General features: G+C 48.4%; 1 protein-coding gene across 3 annotated transcripts in view; it reads right to left on the bottom strand.

Annotated features, from left to right (window-relative positions):
* NGEF (neuronal guanine nucleotide exchange factor) overlaps window positions 1-21258 on the bottom strand; it is a 251721-nt gene that overhangs the window by 42241 nt on the left and 188222 nt on the right. For all 3 annotated transcript variants that reach the window (XM_056564624.1, XM_056564626.1, XM_056564625.1), the window contains one exon: window positions 8427-8556. In XM_056564624.1, coding sequence (XP_056420599.1) covers window positions 8427-8556 — 130 coding nt within the window. The remainder of the gene's footprint in view (window positions 1-8426; window positions 8557-21258) is intronic.

Here is a 21258-nt window from a genome sequence, read left to right as displayed (position 1 = left end):
GGTTACAGATATTCTAAAGAAAGGAGTCTTTTAGAGTCACAGGCATATAGGCCCATTTTAGGTTTGGTGGAAGGAAAGTAATGGCGGTGCTCTTGGTAATCCACGCCATTGCTGAAAATGTTGTAACCAGTATGTTGATCGTGCTTCACTGGAAACACTTTAAAGTTGAGGTTAGGAAAGAGACTGAAGCTTAGAGTCTCCATTTCTTGGAGAACCTAAGCAAAAGGAGAAATGCTCTGTTGTGCTGACTTTTTAAGGCCTATAGCTACTGATCTCCACCTCAAGTGGCAAACTAGCTTATCGCTTTAGTCATGGCGCTGACTGCAGAAAGCTTTTATCTGCACATTATATACGGTAGAACTGTTATGTGATATATTCCTTTAACTTTCAATATATTATTTCTTATGTAATTCTAAGACACTTTGATATTTACTTGCTGTTAAAATTCTCCACCTTTATGCCAACTAATGCAATAGCCTGGATGTGTAAAGCCCCTTCTATAACAGAAGTCTGATTGTGTAGTCTATCCTGTCCTTTTTATGCGGATTTCATGTTACGGCCCCATGAAGTCCAGGCCCAACTGCTGGTCTAGTGACACAAAGTAACAGCTGTCATGCCTTCCCCATTTATATAGACCCCCTAAACCAATAAAGTGCCTTAAACAACTTTAGACTCCAGACCGCACCACCTAAAAAAAATAGACCCCCTACACCCCTTAAATACTCAAAAAACAGAACCAGACGATTCTGAAAATACAGATCCCAGATCAGACATGCCAATACTCATCTTTCTCTGTTCCTGTACTCCCTACTCTGAGGCACTGCCACATTTCCTAACACCATTAGGGTGTTTGCAGTGCTGCATGTGACTAAAGATAGGACAGGAATTGGGAGGGGTAGTAATATTTGGCATCAAAGAGATTTGCCTGTTCTCCCAGAAGTCGCAGACATCTTTACTTTTTTTCTGGGAGTCTACTGGACATTCCAGGTGAGTTGGCAAGTATGATTTAAAAGCATTGTGTCATCAAAATATACCGCCCGGCCCCTAGCTGTTTCCTGCAGCTGGGGGCCGGCGTTAATAGCCGACATGCGGCTATTAACCCTTTAGATCGCCGCTGTCAAAGTTGACAGCGGCGTCTAAAGGTGCCTGTATTCGGTCCCTGGTGGTCCAGTGGGGTGGATCGCCCCCCCGCAGCGCGATCGCGGGGGGGGGGGATCCACTGCTGAGGTAGCCTGAGGGCTTACCTCTCCTTCCACAGCGGCTCCGGCTCTCTGAATGATACAGCCTGGTAGGACCAGGCTTTATTATTCGAGATCAGAGCACACTGATCACTATGGTTCTATACAACCATAGTGATCTGTATGAGGAATCTAATGATTCAAGTTCAAGTTCAATCTCCTTGTGGACCTTCAGTCATTTCATGCACCTATCGTTACTGGGAAGGGCGGCGATAGGCCGGAGCATTGCCTCAGCATCCAAGCCCTCAGCTTGGTGTCACGAACTATAGGGTTAACATTAACCCCTCATATACCGATACCATACCACCATTACCATACACCCCCCAAGGGCTACCACAAAGCCTTTTTGTCGTTGCACGAACAGGATTCGGGTGTGTGCCTGCTATTGCCACTAGTGAAAGTGTACTCCCCTCCCCAGAACACGAACTTTATTCATGTGTTACTGTGTACAAGAACGGTGCTTGTGGGGCACCATACAAGGGGGCCAAGAGAAAAGTAAGGGGGGAGGCGAAGATTTGTCTACAGTTGAAATGTGTAAACTGCGCAATGAGTTCATGCTGCGATCCTCTGGTCCGGTAGGCACAGGCGGAGCTGAACTGCTGCCGGAAAAGCGCGCGAAGAAAGCCCACGCTGCGCCACGCCCCGCCCCTGGGCGTGGACGCCAAATTGCTGTATCCCAGCCGAAAGGGAACTCAGAGATGCAGGAGTCGTTGCTGGAGGGACCGGAAGTCGGGGCTGCACCGATAACGTCCTTCCTGCCCAGCGCCATTTTGGAGAAGCCCACTATAAAAGACGCCACGCAGAGCAACCTCTTCAGTCTGCAGAGAGAGCCGGAGAGTACAGACATGGCGGAGAGCAGCGTTCCATGTGGTCAAGTTGGCAAAATGGCGCCGGAAACACGGAAAGTTGTGGCCGTCACAGCCCAACTTTTTCAAGAGCTTGCTGATAGTCTTGTCGTTAGACGAAGAGGGGGCCTGCAATCTTCCCCCACTGCCTGATGATGACGACGATTGGCCAGAGACACCTCCAGTGGACAGTGCAGGGTCACCTGGAGGTGCGTTACCGGTGAGATTGTCCCCTCACCACAGAACCTGGGGCTCGTGGGCCGAGATCCCATCGGAGGAGTCTGCTGTGAGTACCCCGCCAGAGGTGGCCTATTCTTCCTCCTCCAGCCCTGAGGTCATTCCTCGATCAAGCTTGCCAAGTGCACGACCGTGCTCACCAAAATTGCCGCAATGGGTGTTGGGAGATGAGCCGGAGCTGATCGAGTACATGCATAGAGTACTTCAACCGTTACCTGGGAAACCACTCCCACCAATCCCAACTGCAGAAAGGGAAAGGGCCAGTCAAGAAGCCGAGCTGGCCAAATTGATGGAAAAGCTAAAGGCCTGATACAAAGAACTCTACGCTCCAAAGTATGTACATTTGCCTTATGAAGAAAGAGTGCGGTATCAAGAAAATACCAAAGAAATGGAGGCATTGTACATCCGTAAATGGGAGCAGCCCCGAGAAGGGGAGGAGCCATTATAAAGAAGAAGAGCAACTGTGGCCAAGTTCGACAAGGTCAGAGTTTATGGGACACTCCTTGACTGCCACACTGGGCAGACCATCCTCGTAAACCGGCGAGCAGTGAAAAGGCCATATCTCCATAAGAAATTCTATACCTTGGAGGTGAGTGAAATTGTGGAGTACACCCCCGTCCAGAGCCTTTGTGGAGAATGGGCTGCAGCGGTCACCAGACCAACAGCCCCAACACAGCTTCCTTTCAAATATTTCCTGTCGACGGATTAGGAGTCCGATCCCTTCAACTTGAGGCCGAGGAGGTCTGCTCCCAAAGCCTCCACCAGCGTACCCAAGGAGGAGGAGCCTATAGAGTCAAGTTCATCATCTTCCATGTACAGTAGAGAGTCAAGTTCATCATCTTCATACCGTCGAGAGTCAAGTTCTGCACAGGGTGAAGAAAACAGGCCAAAGTTGCCGCCACCCAAGTCGGTACCTAGACCCTCTAGGAGCAGTGAGAGTTTGTCTAACCCTGGGGTACCCACAGGTGTACCAAGGCCCTCTCGGAGCAGTGAGAGTTTGCCAGTTCCTAAGGTACCAACGAAAGGGTCATGGGTTGATCCTAATTTGGAGATGGTGCTCAAGCCCTATTGCCCCACTGTGATCCCGGCTAGTAAGCCTATAACCCTTTCTCAAGCTGCTTTCCACCACTTTATCCTCACCAATGTGGTGTGGCAAAGCTATGTTAAGTCTAATCCTGCCCCTGATGTTGGCAGATATAGAGGAACCAAGAGAGGCACTACAAGAGTAAAGAAGAACATCTTCTAAAGAGACTCTAAAGTAATGTCTTATTGTTTTCTGTCTAACCATTTTTGTCTTACAGCAACCAAGTTCAAGAATTGTGCCTAGCAGGACTGTGCTAAGATTGTTCCACTTCAAAGTTCAGCAACGTAACCACTAAGCTTGTGCCTGACTATTAAGTCAAGAGACTCCTAGCCTGTAGGAGATTCATTAAGGACTGTACCCGGCTGAGTTGTGGTTAAGGCCGTGTTTACCTTTCCCTTCCTATAAACTCCTAGTGTAGGTGGACTGCTGATCCTTACACGCCAATTTGCATATTTTCTTTGGACTCCTAGTGTAGGTGGACTGCTGATCCTTACACGCCTGCTTCATGTTTATACCACCAGCTTCATAAGATATCTTATGATAAATGTTGCACTTATCGGATGAATGCATCTGAAACATGTTGGAGTGTTGATAAATGTATAGTAAATATTTATATGGTTCTGTACATAGGAAGGTATCCTCGTGTCTGTGTACATAAGTAGTAAGTAAAGGTTGTACATAAGAAAATAGTCTAATGTCTATGTACATAAAAAGTAAGTCAGAGCTGTACACAGAAAATATTGATGTACTGCACGTGCACACACAACGCTAAAAACACAACTAATTCTTGTACATATAAATGTATAAAATGCTAAAGGTGTTTAGTAGGTAACTTCACAGGGGACACCTCGGCTCCTCCGAGGGAAGTATTGTTGCTGTCGCCCATCGCTAGCACCTGTCTCAACAAAAATAGTAGGGAGGATTCCCCCTTAAACTAGTACTTGCACTCATAGTACCCAAGATTACTCACTTAAATGTACTACCTCAAAATTTTTCTAGTACATAAATCAAAACAAATATCTCACTTAAGAAAACACTTAAGGAATTGTAGCATATTGATACCCAATTCCTGCCACTGTTAGGTACACTTCTTCTCTTTCATTGCGTGTGTGAGATGCTCTGCCTGGCCAGTAGGTGCTCTTGCAAATATAAAAAATAAACACATAATTCTAAGAATAACCTAGTAGGTTGTTTTGAAAGTGCTCTAGGGATTAGTAGCGTGTAGTCGATAGACCCTAGCAGCCACCCTTACTGTTACCTAGCTTCCGGCTAGCCAGTATACCTTTCGTGTACTAACTAACAGGTAACTTATTGTTGGCAAATAGAATGTGTGAGATAATACAAATGCCTAGTCAGCTTGAAGCTAACTCTAAAAGCTGTACTAATGTCTAGTTAGCCTTATCTATAGAAGTATGTGCTAATGTTCAGTTTAGCCTCATAAAAATGTATAGAGAGCTAATAAAGTGTCTTAGGAACTAGCAACTACATGTCAGATAGCTGCCTAATTGTCTAGTAAGCTTCAAAATGTATAATAAGTTTGATAAAGTTGTATAGGAAGCTAGAAACTAAAGGATAGATAGCTTCTTTAAATGTCTAGATAGCATTAAATCTAGATCATCTAGATAGATTTCTAATAGCCTAATCCAGATACTAGGAAAGGTATCAAAAGAATGTAAATGTGTTTAGTCTACTTAGGATGTATAGCAAAAGTACAGATCATCTTGTTCTATAGCATCCTGTTCTAGTCCTAGTCCCTCTGTCTCAGGGGACAGTCAAGGTTGACTTATCTTAAGTAAGGGGGTTTGTGGTGTCCCGGTACCGCATCCTATACGGTACCTATGTATGTGTGGGTCCCCATAGCCAGAGTCCCTAGGACGTAGGGATCCCTGATCCAACTAATAGCCTAGTAATTTATGTAAAGGTAATGTAAATATAGTAATCTATATGTAGATAAATGGTTAATTACCAGTTCCATAGCATTGCAGGACCTGCGGGTCACGTGACTAGGTAAACTCTATGGTATTCTGCTTAAGGACCTTTGGAGGCCCTGTGACGTAAGCAATCCCATTACTCTCTGTAATGGTGAGTGACAGATGTTCGGACCAATCGGATTCACCCCACCCCCTGCCCATATAAGGGAGCGGCGGCCATGTTTTCTCTCTCTTGCTCTTGCGCTCCTGACGTGGAAGGATCTATACGGCAATCTCCCGCAGTGAGTTAGGCCCGAGCCTTGCGGCAACGGCTGATTAATGCTAAATCGAGAGTGTTTCAATCCCCAGACACTCTGCAGCATCACCGGACCTAATATAACCCCTAAATCCGGACGGATCTGCAAATATCTACCCTAAATTAAGAGACTTTCTAAATAGCTCAAGGTCCGCAACAACTGTCAGTCACTGAGCAATATAAGGACTGTTTGTACGAGACGGTTACTGTGCCTTGGATGTATCGCAAGCACGTAAGTAAAGTTGTTCAAGTTCAAGTTCAATCTCCTTGTGGACCTTCAGTCATTTCATGCACCTATCGTTACTGGGAAGGGTGGCGATAGGCCGGAGCATTGCCTCAGCATACCAGCCCTCAGCCTGGCATCACAAACTATAGGGTTAACATTAACCCCTACCACCATACCATACCAGCACTACCATCCACCCCCAAGGGCTACCACACAGGATTACAGTGAAAGTTGACAACGGTATATAAAAAGGTATGATTGGATCAGGCCATTTCCAATAAGCGATAGTCACAGCTCCCCATCTCCCCCACCTTCTGTGCAATTAGCTCTGCATAGGCCACAGAGCATGTCTATAAACCTTTCCCATAGAAGTCAATAGGGTCACAGCCAGTCTACCGTCCCCTTGTCCATCGGGCTGCTGTAAAGCATATCTCTAGATGTTTTTCAAATTAACTCCCCCATTATAATGTACAGAAATTAAATATAACAAAAATAGAAACAGATTTAAAAAAAACAACAACAACATGTTTCATCATCTGGCTCTAACCACTATACAAAAATCTAGGTGATACATTGACTTTAAGCTAGGAGACAAATAAAGATTAAAATGAGATACAGGTTACAAAATAGCTTCATAGGAATTTCCCCAGCTATCTATAACTAGTAGTTTGACCCCATCCCCAGGCTTGGTGGATTAGGGGGCTGTCTTTGTAAATAGCCTTCTTCCTTGACACCAGCATTCTTTGTGCTCTGTGTTTATGCTTCACACAGACCAGCATATTGCACAGAAGTTGTTCTCAAGTCTGTTTACAAGGAACAACACTCCATTTATTCAGCACCAATCTGCTCGATTTGGAGATTCTAAAAAGAGGTGTCTGAGAGCGCAGCGTATTTGGAATCCATTCTGGGGATGAAGACTTGGGAGGATTCGGCTGTGGCTTGTAAATGACTATGAAGCAATATTGTGACCACATCATGAGTTACACAAGAAGGATTATTCATCATGAATAGACACTAGTAATTTAGCCATATTCCTGTGTGATGTTTGCTGCCATTGCAATAAAAGGTGTATGGAAGGACAGTGAGAACCATCAGCTTCTTGTATAGTTGATGTCTTATGGAAATCATTTTAAGAAACACTCATCTGACTGTATAGAAAAGATTATTATATCAACATAACCATGAAGCTAATAAATAATGGTTTTTGTGTCCTTGAATTTTATTATATAGCCAGAGGCCTAACCTGTAGCTTCTGGGCGCTGATGCAAAATCTTCCACAGGGCTCCCATGTGCCATTTATAATACTGATCTCTTATGGGGAAGATGTGTCTTGGGGCCCCCTTAGGCTCGAGGGCCCCGATGCAACTGCTACCTCTGCACTCCTTATAGTTGCGCCCTGTATATAGCCATGTATTTTTGGACTGCAATTAGAGGCTTGAGTAAAAGAACTGGATGGCGCTGTGATAAGCTTCCCTTTTGAGGACCATTGTCCAACAATCTACGGCAGTGTTTTTCAACCAGGGTGCCACCAGCTGCTTCAAAACTACAACTCCCAGCATAACCGGACAGCTTTTGGCTGTTCAGGCATGTTGGGAGTGGAAGCTTTGCAACAGCTGGAGGCACCCTGAAGTTTAGTGACACCTATCCCTTTGTGGTGGCGCAATATGGGAGATGTTACCCCGTACCCTTGCTGCCCTGCCAAGCAGCCTCCTTCAGTGTCCCCAGGGCCCCTGGCACCTGTTTCCCCCCTGTACATATGTATTGTAAAATGTGCTGTATCTTTAAGAGTTATGTCATGTAATGGTTACCCAGGAGGTACCAGTGACCAGGTGATCCCAAGAGTGACTTATGGGCTCCCTGCTAGTCTCCCCCATATAAGCCCTGGGTGGAGCTTCTCTCTCTTAGCTCTTGCTTCCTGCTGAGGTCCACTGCAGTCGTGCCTAGTGTGTGTGTCCAGAGTGTTGGAGACCTCAAAGTCCTGCAGCCGCCATCAAGTCAAGTAAGCTAAAGTCACAGCTTTATGAGTCAAGTCAAGTCAGACCCTGTCATATGTCAAGTCAGCATGGTCTGTATTTAATTGTCCAGTCCTACTACAAGTCCAGCAAGCCCTTAAGGTCTCTGCGTCACTGGTCACCTCCTTGGGCCCTGGATGAACTGTATAGACTTTACCAACTGTCTACCCTCAGTAAAGCTACCATTGTCTGTAACTTGGCCTCGGAGTCTTCATTGCCCCCCGTGCCTAGCCCAGGATCCAATGGTATACCTTCGGGTGGTTTTAGGCTAAACCACGCCCTGGCATCACGAATACAAGGGGTTAATGCCATCTGCCCCTAGGGTAACAACATTTGCCCACATCACACCCCGCTTCCACACCTTATTTCTAATATGCCTCTTTTATAAATTACAGTAATATTACAAGTGTAATGCATAGAATAAGGCTACACAAGGCTACAGGGTATTTTACACTTCATCCCAGATTATATTTTTAAAATTTACTACTTTATAGTAGCACATTGAGTCCTTCCAGATTCATTTTTGGACTGAATTAGTATCATTTAGTTGGCGTGTACCTGAACCAGGAGTTTGAGCCGTGTGATCCTCTGAAAAGGCAGGATGAGGAATGAAGAGAATGGGAGTCCTCGGCAAATGGGATTATTTTCCAAATGTGCCACTGCTTCCCGAAATTCTGGCCTTTCTTGTCTGGCAAACACAAACATAAAAAAGACAAATATTATTTCTCACACAGCTGTAGTCTGTCACAATGTATCAGGATAGGCAATATGTGTGAGCTGAATACAGCAGCTGAAATCTCTTCACTGTAAGCCAGTGTTTCCCAACCAGTGTGCCTCCAGCTGTTGCAAAACTACAACTCCCAGCATACCCGGACAGCCTTCGGGTGATTAACCTGTTGTCATATGATTGTAACCCAGTGAGGTATCAGTGACCATGTGACCTAAAGGTGACCTATGGGACCCCTCAGAGTCTCCCCCATATAAACCCTGGGTGGAGCCTCTGCTCGCTCTCTTAGCTCTTGTATGTTGAGTTGCAGTAAGGTCAAGTCCTGCTAGATTGTGTCTAGAGTCCAGAGGAGGCCTAAAGTCAGTCAAGCAGCCACGGATTCTCAAGTCCCTACACAAGGGGTGAAGTCAGTCAAAGTCTGTCATAGTCAAGTCTGTCCAAGTCATCCTGTCTCAAGTTAGCGTGGCCTGCATCCAAACTGTCCAAGTACACTATAAGTCCCAGCAAGCCCTAAGGTCTCTGGAGTCACTGGTAACCTCCATGGGCCTAGCCAAGCTGTATAGACTATTCCATCTGTCAGTAAAGCTGCCGTTGTTCCGTAACTTGGCGTTGGAGTCATTATTTGCCCTGTGCCTAGTCCAGGATCCAGCGGTATTCCTTCGTGTGGTGCAGAGGATAAACCACGCCCTGGCATCACGAACACAAGGGGTTAATGCCATCTGCCCCTAGGGTAATTCCATCTGCCCTCATCACACAAGCATGGGTGTAGGAAGGGACACATCCTCCCCAGGAAATCATGTTGGGGCACTGATAATGACTGAATGCCTCCAGTTTTGCCCACAGTCCCAACTTAATAAGTGGGTCTGCAGGCTTAGTTGGGACTATGGGTGGCAGATGCAGCTCCTGCACTGGATCTGCTGCATACACTTACAGGTGGGAGGTGAAGTCAGCGGAGCCAGGCATCGGGGCACTGCAGCTTCTGTCAAATTACATATTAGTTCAAAATTTTAAGTCCCGCCCACCCACCCGATGCTGCCCCATGCACATGGCTAGTGTCAGGCAGGTCTGCAGGATGTCTCCTCCATCTCCTGGTACTCCCCCTGTACAGGCTCCCCCAGCTCTCACAGAAGCTCACTGGATCTACAATATGGCAGGTGCACTGTGCAATATGGCAGTCCTCTCTGACTCTGTTATCAGCCTCAGCGATGGGACCAGGAGAAGAGTGGCAGAAAGTAAGTACTGTCACTAATGTGTAAACTAAAGTGTAAAAAGTCACAGGACAGTTAAATCCTACCTACCTGTGTGCATACAGTAATACAGTCCCTGGGAACAGCAGATTTGGAGCTAATCTGAAGTGCACCCCAGCAGGAGTTACAGTCAGGACTGCCATGTTTACTCTCTTTATAGCCACCATAAATGCTTTCCTGCTCTGATATCTAGGAAAATGAGTTTCTATTGGGAAAGGGTTATAATGGGCACTGTCATCAACTTTTTATTTTATTTTTATATGTTATAGTACTTATGAATACAAACATATTCCCAATATACTTAATTTATTCATTTTTAGTTTAAAACAGTTTATTTTATGTTTGAAAATCCAGCCACTAGGGGTCTCCCTCCTAGTGGCCAGCAGCAGTGCGGCTGACGTCACAGCTGAATTCGGACTGATCCAGGCCGGGCATCAGTTTGAATTCAGTCAGCCAGCGCTCGCTACCAGCCTGTCAATCAGTGAATGCCGGGGCGGCGCACATTGGCTCCCTGGCCTCGCGCGCTGGCCGGCCCGCCCCTGGCATGTACAGGCTGGTCCCGGTGGTGTAATATTGCATGGCAGGTCGGCGATGCTCCCATACTCCTCCTCCCTGGATAGCACATGCACTGATATCAGGGAGGAGGAGACCCCTGAGAAGCCTGTCGTGCTATTGGCCGCTCATCTATGCACGCTCCCAACAGTAGTGCAGCTTAGATGAGGTAAGGGCGGAGGTCGGCCCCGTGCAGGATTCAGTGACGTCGTGCCTCCTGCACGCAATTAAGTAAATATAGCAAGAGATCTTCTGGAGACCATGTCATAAGAAACACTGCACAGAATTTAGTAAGTGACCCCTCTTTGGACTCCTGGTCATGAAAGATATAACTCAGTGTATTGCAGGGGTCTCAAACTCCCGAACTGCGGAATGAAATTTTTCTGCTGGGCGCTGGGCAGGTGATTTCTTTAGGCATTTAGCCCTGCTTCAGGCAGGCAGCGCTAAATGCCAGAAGACTTCACACACGTCGGCACACACTGCTACTGTATCTATATCTCCTTGCTGCAGCCTATAACGAGCCTTCCCAAAGGGACGCACACGATTGGTGACGTCATCGCATCCGCAGTGCAGGATGCTGGGACGCTGACATCCTGTGTAGCGCATGTGATGACGTCACCTAATGCGCGCATTTTCGCAAAGAAGGCTCGTTTTAGGCTGCAGCAGGGAGATATAAGTACTGTAGCTGTGAAACTTAACTTGCTTAATTACTTACCTAATAAAGGGAGGACCTGCTTATCACCAGGGGCTAACCTATCTTCTTAGGGGGCATAATTGTTTAAATAGGAGCCCTACCTGCTGGGGGTAATATCTATATGGGGGCCTGTACACCTATTGGGAACCCCTACCTGATCATCAGGTAGGGCTCCTCAGAAGGTAGACAGGCCCCCAGATAGATATTACCACCATCAGTGCTGGGGATCATATCTATCTGGGGCCTCTATACCTACTTGGGAGCCCTAACTGATGGGGGTCATATCTATCTGGATGCCGGTCTGGGGGCATGATGGGGGTGTTATATGTGAGGGGCGCATGATGGGGGCATTATATGTGAGTGGCACATGATGGGGGCATTATATGTGAGGGGTGCATGATGGGGGCATTATATGTGAAGGGCGCATGATGGGGGCATTATATGTGAGGGGCGCATGATGGGGGCATTATATGTGAGGGGCGCATGATGGGGCATTATATTTGAGGGGCACATGATGGGGCATTATATGTGAGGGGCGCATGATGGGGGCATTATATATGAGGGGCGCATTATGGGGGCATTATCTGTGAGGGGCGCATGATGGGGGCATTATATGTGAGGGGCGCATGATGGGGGCATTATATGTGAGGGGCGCATGATGGGGGCATTATATATGAGGGGCGCATGATGGGGGCATTATATGTGAGGGGCTCATGCAGCCCAGCCTCACCCAGCCTCTACCTCCAGTGGCCCAGAGATAATTTGAGTTTGAGACCCCTGGTGTATTGGGTTTAATGTGGGTGATCAGGATGACAATTTTCCTTTAATGCACCAGTAGCTGCGCTCGCTTCAGAGCAGTGAGTGTGGGCCTGTACACCTATTGGGAACCCCTACCTGATCATCAGGTAGGGCTCCTCAGAAGGTAGACAGGCCTCCATATATGTTACGCCGAGCGCTCCGGGTCCCCGTTCCTCCCCGGAGCGCTCGCCTCATCCTCGTTACTGCAGCGCCCCGGTCAGATCCACTGACCGGGTGCGCTGCGGTGCCGCCTCCAGCCGGGATGCGATTCGCGATGCGGGTGGCGCCCGCTCGCGATGCGCACCCCGGCTCCCGTACCTGACTCGCTCTCCGTCGGTCCTGTCCCGGCGCGCGCGGCCCCGCTCCCTAGGGCGCGCGCGCGCCGGGTCTCTGCGATTTAAAGGGCCACTGCGCCGCTGATTGGCGCAGTGGTTCTAATTAGTGTGTTCACCTGTGCACTGCATATATATACCTCACTTCCCCTGCACTCCCTTGCCGGATCTTGTTGCCCTTGTGCCTAGTGAAAGCGTTCCTTGTTTGTTCCTAGCCCGTGTTCCAGACCTCCTGCCGTTGCCCCTGACTACGATCCTTGCTGCCTGCCCTGACCTTCTGCTACGTCCGACCTTGCTTTTGCCTTATCCCTTGTACCATGCCTATCTCAGCAGTCAGAGAGGTTGAGCCGTTGCCGGTGGATACGACCTGGTTGCTACCGCCGCTGCAAGACCATCCCGCTTTGCGGCGGGCTCTGGTGAAAACCAGCAGCTACTTAGAACCGGTCCACCGACACGGTCCTCGCCAAACCCTCTCTGACATAGAGAATCCACCTCCAGCCTGCCGATCCGTGACAGTAGATCCGGCCATGGATTCCGCTGAGGTGCCGCTGTCAAGTGTTGCCGACATTTCCACGGTGATCGCCCAGCAAGCCCTAAAGATCGCCCAACGAAATCACCAGCTGGCATACTTGACCTCCGTGACACAGCAACTTCAGTCACAGATACAGCAGCTGCAGCCGCAGATACAGCAACTTCTGTCACAGACACAGCAGCTGCAACAACCATCTCCTCCGCCGGCTCCTGCAACTCCTCCGCAGCAACCGGCCGCTCCTAACCCCTGCTTGTCCCTGCCGGACAAATTTGATGGGGACTCTAGACTCTGCCGTGGTCTCCTTTCTGGAAAGGCCTTGTCTTGGGCCACACCGCTCTGGGACCGCAATGATCCTGCCACAGCCACAGTCCAGTCCTTCTTCGCTGAGGTCCGTGGTGTCTTCGAGGAGCCTGCCCGAGCTTCTTCTGCCGAGACTGCCCTGCTGAACCTGGCCCAGGGTGTTTCTTCCGTTGGCGAGTACGCCATTCAGTTCCGTGCTCTTGCTTCCGAGTTGTCCTGGAATAGTGAGGTCCTCTGCGCGACCTTTAAAAAAGGCCTATCCAGCAACATTAAAGATGTTCTGGCCGCACGAGAAACTCCTGCTAACCTACATGAACTCATTCATCTTGCCACTCGCATTGACATGCGTTCTTCCGGATGGCGTCTGGAGCTCCGCCTGGATATGGACTTTGTTCGCACGAGGCGTTTTTTCCCCCCGGCTCCTCTCTCCTCTGGTCCTCTGCAATCCGTTCCTGTGCCTCCCGCCGTGGAGGCTGTGCAAGTTGACCGGTCTCGCTTGACACCTCAAGAGAGGACACGACGCCGCATGGAGAATCTTTGCCTGTACTATGCCGGTACCGAACACTTCCTGAAGGATTGTCCTATCCGTCCTCCCCGCCTGGAAAGACGTACGCTGACTCCGCACAAAGGTGACACAGTTCTTGATGTCAACTCTGCTTCTCCACGCCTTACTGTGCCTGTGCGGATATCTGCCTCTACCTTCTCCTTCTCTACTATGGCCTTCTTGGATTCCGGATCTGCAGTAAATTTTTTTTTGGCCTCTCTTATCAACAGGTTCAACGTCCCTGTGACCAGTCTCGCCAGACCCCTCTACATCAATTGTGTTAACAATGAAAGATCGGTCTGTGCCGTGCGTTACCGCACGGAACCCCTCCTAATGTGCATCGGACCTCATCACGAAATAATTGAGTTTTTGGTCCTCAGGTTCTTTGGCCCCAAGAAGAGGGGGAGACCCAAGGGGGGGGGGGTACTGTTACGCCGAGCGCTCCGGGTCTCCGTTCCTCCCCGGAGCGCTCGCCTCATCCTCGTTACTGCAGCGCCCCGGTCAGATCCACTGACCGGGTGCGCTGCGGTGCCGCCTCCAGCCGGGATGCGATTCGCGATGCGGGTGGCGCCCGCTCGCGATGCGCACCCCGGCTCCCGTACCTGACTCGCTCTCCGTCGGTCCTGTCCCGGCGCGCGCGGCCCCGCTCCCTAGGGCGCGCGCGCGCCGGGTCTCTGCGATTTAAAGGGCCACTGCGCCGCTGATTGGCGCAGTGGTTCTAATTAGTTTGTTCACCTGTGCACTGCATATATATACCTCACTTCCCCTGCACTCCCTTGCCGGATCTTGTTGCCCTTGTGCCTAGTGAAAGCGTTCCTTGTTTGTTCCTAGCCCGTGTTCCAGACCTCCTGCCGTTGCCCCTGACTACGATCCTTGCTGCCTGCCCTGACCTTCTGCTACGTCCGACCTTGCTTTTGCCTTATCCCTTGTACCATGCCTATCTCAGCAGTCAGAGAGGTTGAGCCGTTGCCGGTGGATACGACCTGGTTGCTACCGCCGCTGCAAGACCATCCCGCTTTGCGGCGGGCTCTGGTGAAAACCAGTAGCTACTTAGAACCGGTCCACCGACACGGTCCTCGCCAAACCCTCTCTGACATAGAGAATCCACCTCCAGCCTGCCGATCCGTGACAATATAGATATTACCTCCATCTGTGATGGGGATCATATCTATCTGGGGCCTCTATACCTACTTGGGAGCCCTAACTGATGGGGGTCATATCTATCTGGGGGCCTGTGTACCTACTGGGGAGCCCTACCTGATGGGGGTCATATCTATCTGGATGCCTGTCTGGGGGCATGATGGGGGCATTATATGTGAGGGGAGCATGATGGGGGCATTATATGTATGGGGCACATGATGGGGGCATTATATGTGAGGGGCGCATGATGGGGGCATTATATGTGAAGGGCGCATGATGGGGGCATTATATGTGAGGGGCGCATTATGGGGGCATTATATGTGAGGGGCGCATTATGGGGGCATTATATGTGAGGGGCGCATGATGGGGCATTATATTTGAGGGGCGCATGATGGGGGCATTATATGTGAGGGGCGCATGATGGGGGCATTATATGTGAGGGGCGCATGATGAGGGCATTATATATGAGGGGCGCATGATGGGGGCATTATATGTGAGGGGCGCATGATGAGGGCATTATATGTGAGGGGCGCATGATGGGGGCATTATATGTGAGTGGCATGTGATTGGGGCATTATATGTGAGGGGCGCATGATAGGGGGTCATATCTATCTGGATGCCTGTCTGGGGGCATTATATGTGAGGGGCACGTGATGGGGCATTATATGTGAGGGGCGCATGATGGGGGCATTATATGTGGGGGCGCATGATGGGGGCATTATATGTGAGGGGTGCATGCAGCCCAGCCTCACCCAGCCTCTACCTCCAGTGGCCCAGAGATAATTTGAGTTTGAGACCCCTGGTGTATTGGGTTTAATGTGGGTGATCAGGATGACAGTTTTCCTTTAATGCACCAGTAGCTGCGCTCGCTTCAGAGCAGTGAGTGTAAGCTACCATGTCATTTACCCTTTAGACGCCGTGATCAATATGGATCACTGCGTCTAAAGTGAAATAAAATGTTGCCAGTGGTTCAGTAGAGCTTATCGTACCCCGCAAAGTGATCACGGGGGTAGGAGAAGCTAAAATGGCGGAGGAGGGTCCCTTTACTTGCCACAAATCGCTGATTCACTGATGCAGCTCTGCTTAGCCAGGCTATATCACTGAATCGCCAATCTCACTGTGTAATGCCATACCATAGGATTATACAGTAAATGCAATCTAATGATTACATATAAAAGTCCCCTATGGTGACTTAAAAAGTGTAAAAATAAATAAAAAATGGGGGGAATTCATCAAGACCTGTGCTGAGGGAAAGTTGACCAGTTGCACACAATTTTTCAGAGGCCTTTTTCAAAAATGAGAGCAGCAATCTTATTGGTTGCTTTTGGCAACTGGTCGAATTTTCGGCATCATAAGTTTTGATGAATCTCCCCCAATGTCTCTAAAATTATACTAAACCCCCTCTCCTAATAAAAAATAAAAATTGCCCTTATTTTCCAAATTAAAAAAATGAACATTTTGTATCGCCGCATGCGTAATTGTTCAAACTATTGAAATATAATGTTTATGATCCGGCACAGCAAACGGCATTGTTAAAAAAAAATACCAAACACTACAAATACAGATTTTTAACCACATAATATATCGGAAAAAAATGAATAAAAAGCATTAAAGAGTCCCATCAAAACAAGGATACTACAGATCACAAATGAGACCTCATACATCCATGTATATGGAAAAATAAAAAAATTATAGGGGTCAGAAAAGGACAATTTTATGCATACCAATTTTGTTAAAAAGAATGTAGTACAATAATAGAAAAACTATATAAGGCTGGGTTCACACTACGTTTTGTCCCATACGGGAGCGCATACGGCAGGGGGGAGCTAAAAGCTCGCGCTCCCGTATGTGACCGTATGCGCTCCCGTATGTCATTCATTTCAATGAGCCGACCGGAGTGAAACGTTCGGTCCGGTCGGCTCATTTTTGCGCCGTATGCGCTTTTACAACCGGACCTAAAACCGTGGTTGACCACAGTTTTAGGTCCGGTTGTAAAAGCGCATACGGCGCAAAAATGAGCCGACCGGACCGAACGTTTCACTCCGGTCGGCTCATTGAAATGAATGACATACGGGAGCGGATACGGTCACATACGGGAGCGCAAGCTTTTAGCTCCCCCCTGCCGTATGCGCTCCCGTATGGGACAAAACGTAGTGTGAACCCAGCCTAAATTGGGTATTGTTTTAATCGCGTTGCCCTACAGAATAAAGATAATTTATCATTTTTACCATAAAGTGCACAGTTTTCTTATCAATTTCCGCCCACAAATTATAATCTTTTGGTTTTGCAGTATTTATGATTAGAGGTGCACCGAAATGGAAATTTCAGAACCGAAACGAAACAGAAATTTAAAAAAATGTCCGGCCGAAACCGATACCGAAACCGAAAATGACTTCTCCCCGTCTTCTGGTAAAATGCAGCGCTCCGCTCATTAGATTAGATTAGATTCCCCCACATTAGATTGCCAGCTCCCCCACATTAGGTCGGGAGTTCCCCCACATTAATAGGCAGCTCCCCCACAATGGTAGGCAGCTCCCCCACAATGGTAGGCAGCTCCCCCACAATGGTAGGCAGCTCCCCCACAATAGTAGGCAGCTCTCCAACAATAGTAGGCAGCTCCCCCCCAATAGTAGGCAGCTCCCCCACAACAGTAGGCAGCTCCCCCACATTAATAGGCAGCTCCCCAACAATAGTAGGCAGCTCCCCCACATTAGGTCAGCATTTCCCCCACAATAGTAGGCAGGTTCCCCACAATAGTAGGCAGTTCCCCCACAATATTAGGCAGCTCCCCCCAACAATATTAGGCAGCTCCCCCCACATTAGTAGGCAGCTCCCCCCCACAATAGTAGGCAGTTCCCCCACAATATTAGGAAGCTCCCCCCACATTTGTAGGCAGCTCCCCCCCACAATATTAGGCAGTTCCCCCACAATATTAGGCAGCTCCCCCAACAATTTTAGGCAGCTCCCCCACATTTGTAGGCAGCTCCCCCCACAATATTAGGCAGCTCCCCCCCAACAATATTAGGTAGCTCCCCCCACATTAGGTCAACAGTTCCCCCACAATAGTAGGCAGCTTCCCCCCACCCCACAGACATACAGCTTACAGCCATATACAGTGTATGGCTGGAGGCTGTATGTCTGTACTGCTGCCCCCACAGTGTTCCAGTCACCGCTCCTCCGGCCCGGGGTCGCATCTACTGCTATGGCCTATGGACCATAGCAGTAGGTGCCGGGACCGGAGGACCGGTGACCGGAACACTGAAGAAGATGACGCGCCGCCGGTCACTTACCAGGCCCCGGCCAGCGCGCGTTCTCCTGCGACGATCCTGCGTCTCTATGGTTGTACGCACGGGACGTCAGTGACGTCCCGTGCGTACAACCATAGAGGCGGAGAAGTGAAGGACCGAAGGAGGATCGCAGGAGGACGTCGGGAATGGTGAGTGACCGGCGGACATCCTTATGTCCCGAAAAGATTTTTCGGGACACAGGGATGTCCGGGATAGGAATACTTCTTTTTATGTGGCCGGGCCGGCTCCCGTGTGTGGCTGCAGGCGGGGGCTGACCAGAGCATATAAAACCTAATACTGTATACTAAAAACCAGGGGGCCTCCCGCTGTTGTGAAACTACAGCCTTTGCCGGTCCGGGAATGCTGGGAGTTGTAGTTTCACAACAGCTGGAGGCCCCCTGGTTTTTATTATACAGTATTAGGTTTTATATGCTCTGGCCGGCCCCCGCCTGCAGCCACACACAGGAGCCGGCCCGGGCACATAAAAAGAGGTATTCCTATCCCAGAGAGCGCGACCCCCCAGATGTTGTGCCCGATGCGGCCAGCCCCCCCTGCACCACCCACGCTACGCCTTTGGCACTGGCAGTGTTTGTAACTTGTGCTGTGGGCGGGCAGGGGAGGTGGGTCATTATCGGCACATTTTTGTTGTTTCGGCATTTCCCCAAAATGGCTATTTTCGGCCGATATGTATCGGCCGCCGATATATCGGTGCATTCCTATTTATGATAAAATAAAATGTCATTACAAAGTACAAATGGTGGCGCAAAAAGCCCTCATATGGGTCTATAGGTAAAAGAAATAAGAGATGTGCCTCTTGACAGCAGAGGAGGAAAAAAACGAAAACGCAAAAACAACATTTGCATGTGTCCTCAAGGCTAAAATGAGCAGTGTTCTTAAGAGGTTAAGGGGAAATTAATTTTGCTGAGAAGGTAATTGCTATAATTGCACCCTGTACAGTCATAATACCCCTCTGTAACCATATGCCCCCTGTACACAGTAATAAGGAGCTCACTGTAGCCCTATGCCCCCTGTCATAATGCTCTTTCTGTAGCCACAATGGCCTTTGTGCAGTTATAATACCCCCTCTGTAGCCAGTAATATGCCCCTGTACAGTACAGTGGCTAGAGAGCATTATGACTTCACAGGGAACATATTACTGGCTACAGAGAGATCATTATGACTGTGTACAGGGTGGGGTAGGGCATAGTGGCTACAGAGAGAGCATTATGACTTCACAGGGAACATATTACTGGCTACAGAGAGATCATTATGACTGTGTACAGGGTGGGGTAGGGCATAGTGGCTACAGAGAGAGCATTATGACTTCAAAGGGGGCATATGGCTAAAAAGGGTCCATTATGACTGTGTACAGAGGGGGTATTATAACTGTACAGCGACACATATAAGTTAAGGCAAAATTATGTTCAATTTTACAATATTGTCATGCAATATTGAGGGTTTTTTCCCATTATGGCCCCTCCCCTTTTATGGCTCCACCCCTCACCCATTTACAAATGTTATTCCCCCAGATTTGTGGGAGTTCCTACACCCCTGTACACAAGTGCTGTTTTATAGGTTAAATACCTACATCCCTGCCCAGTTCTCCCCATTGATCTGATCACTTTCTGGTTTCGTCTGTAAACTGTAATCCTGCTGTTGTGAGACAATAGAGCGCACACGTTCCCACAACCCCCTTGCTTGCATACACAGTAGAGACCGACAAGCAATATGCAGTGGTACTGAGCATGACTGACCTCAGTGGGTGCCCTAAAATGGTCGTAATCAAGGACAACAGGGTATAACAAAGAAGGCACATGGGGTATTAGTAAAAATGTGTGATGTGGCCCCATACTGTCATTCTGTCCTGTCAGGCAGAGTCCCTGCATGTCCCCAGGGCTCCCCTGAAGCATACCCCCATTATGTACATAGGTTGTGTATACATGATGTACTGTTACTTTAATGTTTGTACCACATGATTGTTACCCAGAGGGCTCCAGTGACCAGGTGACCCCCCAAGTGACCTATGGGCTCTTTGCACAGGCCCCCTATATAACCAGGGGAGGGGCTGCAATCGCTCTCTTTCCTGCTGAGGTCCAGTGCAATCAAGTTGTTCCAGTGTCTGTGTCCAGAGCATTGGAGGCCTCAAGCCTAAAGTCCTGCAGCCACAAGTCGGTCATCAGTAAGTCAAGTCATCTTACTATCAGTCACCATCTCTATACAGTCAAGTCCATCTGTAGTCACTGTGGCCTGCACTAAAGTCAGTCTAACTACTTCAAGTCCCAGCAAGCCTGCGAGGTCCCCCTGTGTCACTGGTCACCCCTCTGGGATATTTGGCTGTACTACAAAGACTATATCACCTGTCTTGCCTCAGTAAAGCTGCCGTTATCCTTAATCTGGGGTTGGTGTATTCATTGCCCCTGCCTAACCCAGGATCAGCGGTATCACCTTCGGGTGGTTAAGGCTAAACTAAGCCCTGGTGTTGCGACAAGGGGTTAATACCATCTGCCCCATGGGCCATAACATCTGCCCTGCATCTACCCTGCACCTCACACCCAGAGTCCACAAATGTATATCTTTAAAACTGTACATTTTCAGAAATGCTTGGAAATATGTTTAATTTCACATAATGTATCAATTTAGACCTTTTTACCTACCTGGTAAAACCCTTTAAATATTGGATAACTGTGTTTACACGTGCAAAATATATTTATTGACACAGAGGTTGTATGTATTTTAATCTCCATAGATTTTATTTGATTTAAGATAGAAGTGATGTGTAGTTTTTTCTGCCCCTTTTCACTGCATAATCTGGTTGGCATGAACTTTTTGTTTCAAATAGAGGTATACAGTATAAATGCTAGGCTCATATGAAGCTGATACTCACACTCTCCCCCTCCAAGACTAACACATCCCTTTTTGAAATAAAGGTTTTCACCCACTTAACTATGTAGGGAAAAGTGCAGTTTGTACAACCAAATTAATCCCTGCATCTCAGGAATTAAACATTGTTGGAATCAGAGCACTGGAGGCTAAAGATTGTTAAAAAAAAAAGGGCCAAATAGACAAACATTAGAACGCATTTCTTTTACATGCTGCCCCCCCCCCTCAATCTTTCTAATGGGGGTACAACCTCCTATCTTCTGTTCTACTCAAGAAATGGCTAGACTAAGTTTTTTAAATTTGCCACAAGAGCTCACCCTTATTACAATTATTGGCTTGTGTGCGGGGGTGGGTGGG

The sequence above is a fragment of the Hyla sarda genome, chromosome 3 (assembly GCF_029499605.1).
Source record: "Hyla sarda isolate aHylSar1 chromosome 3, aHylSar1.hap1, whole genome shotgun sequence".
NCBI classification, from domain to species: Eukaryota; Metazoa; Chordata; class Amphibia; order Anura; family Hylidae; genus Hyla; species Hyla sarda.
Note: the sequence above shows the minus strand (reverse complement) of the source record. Positions and strands in the feature narration are given on the sequence as shown.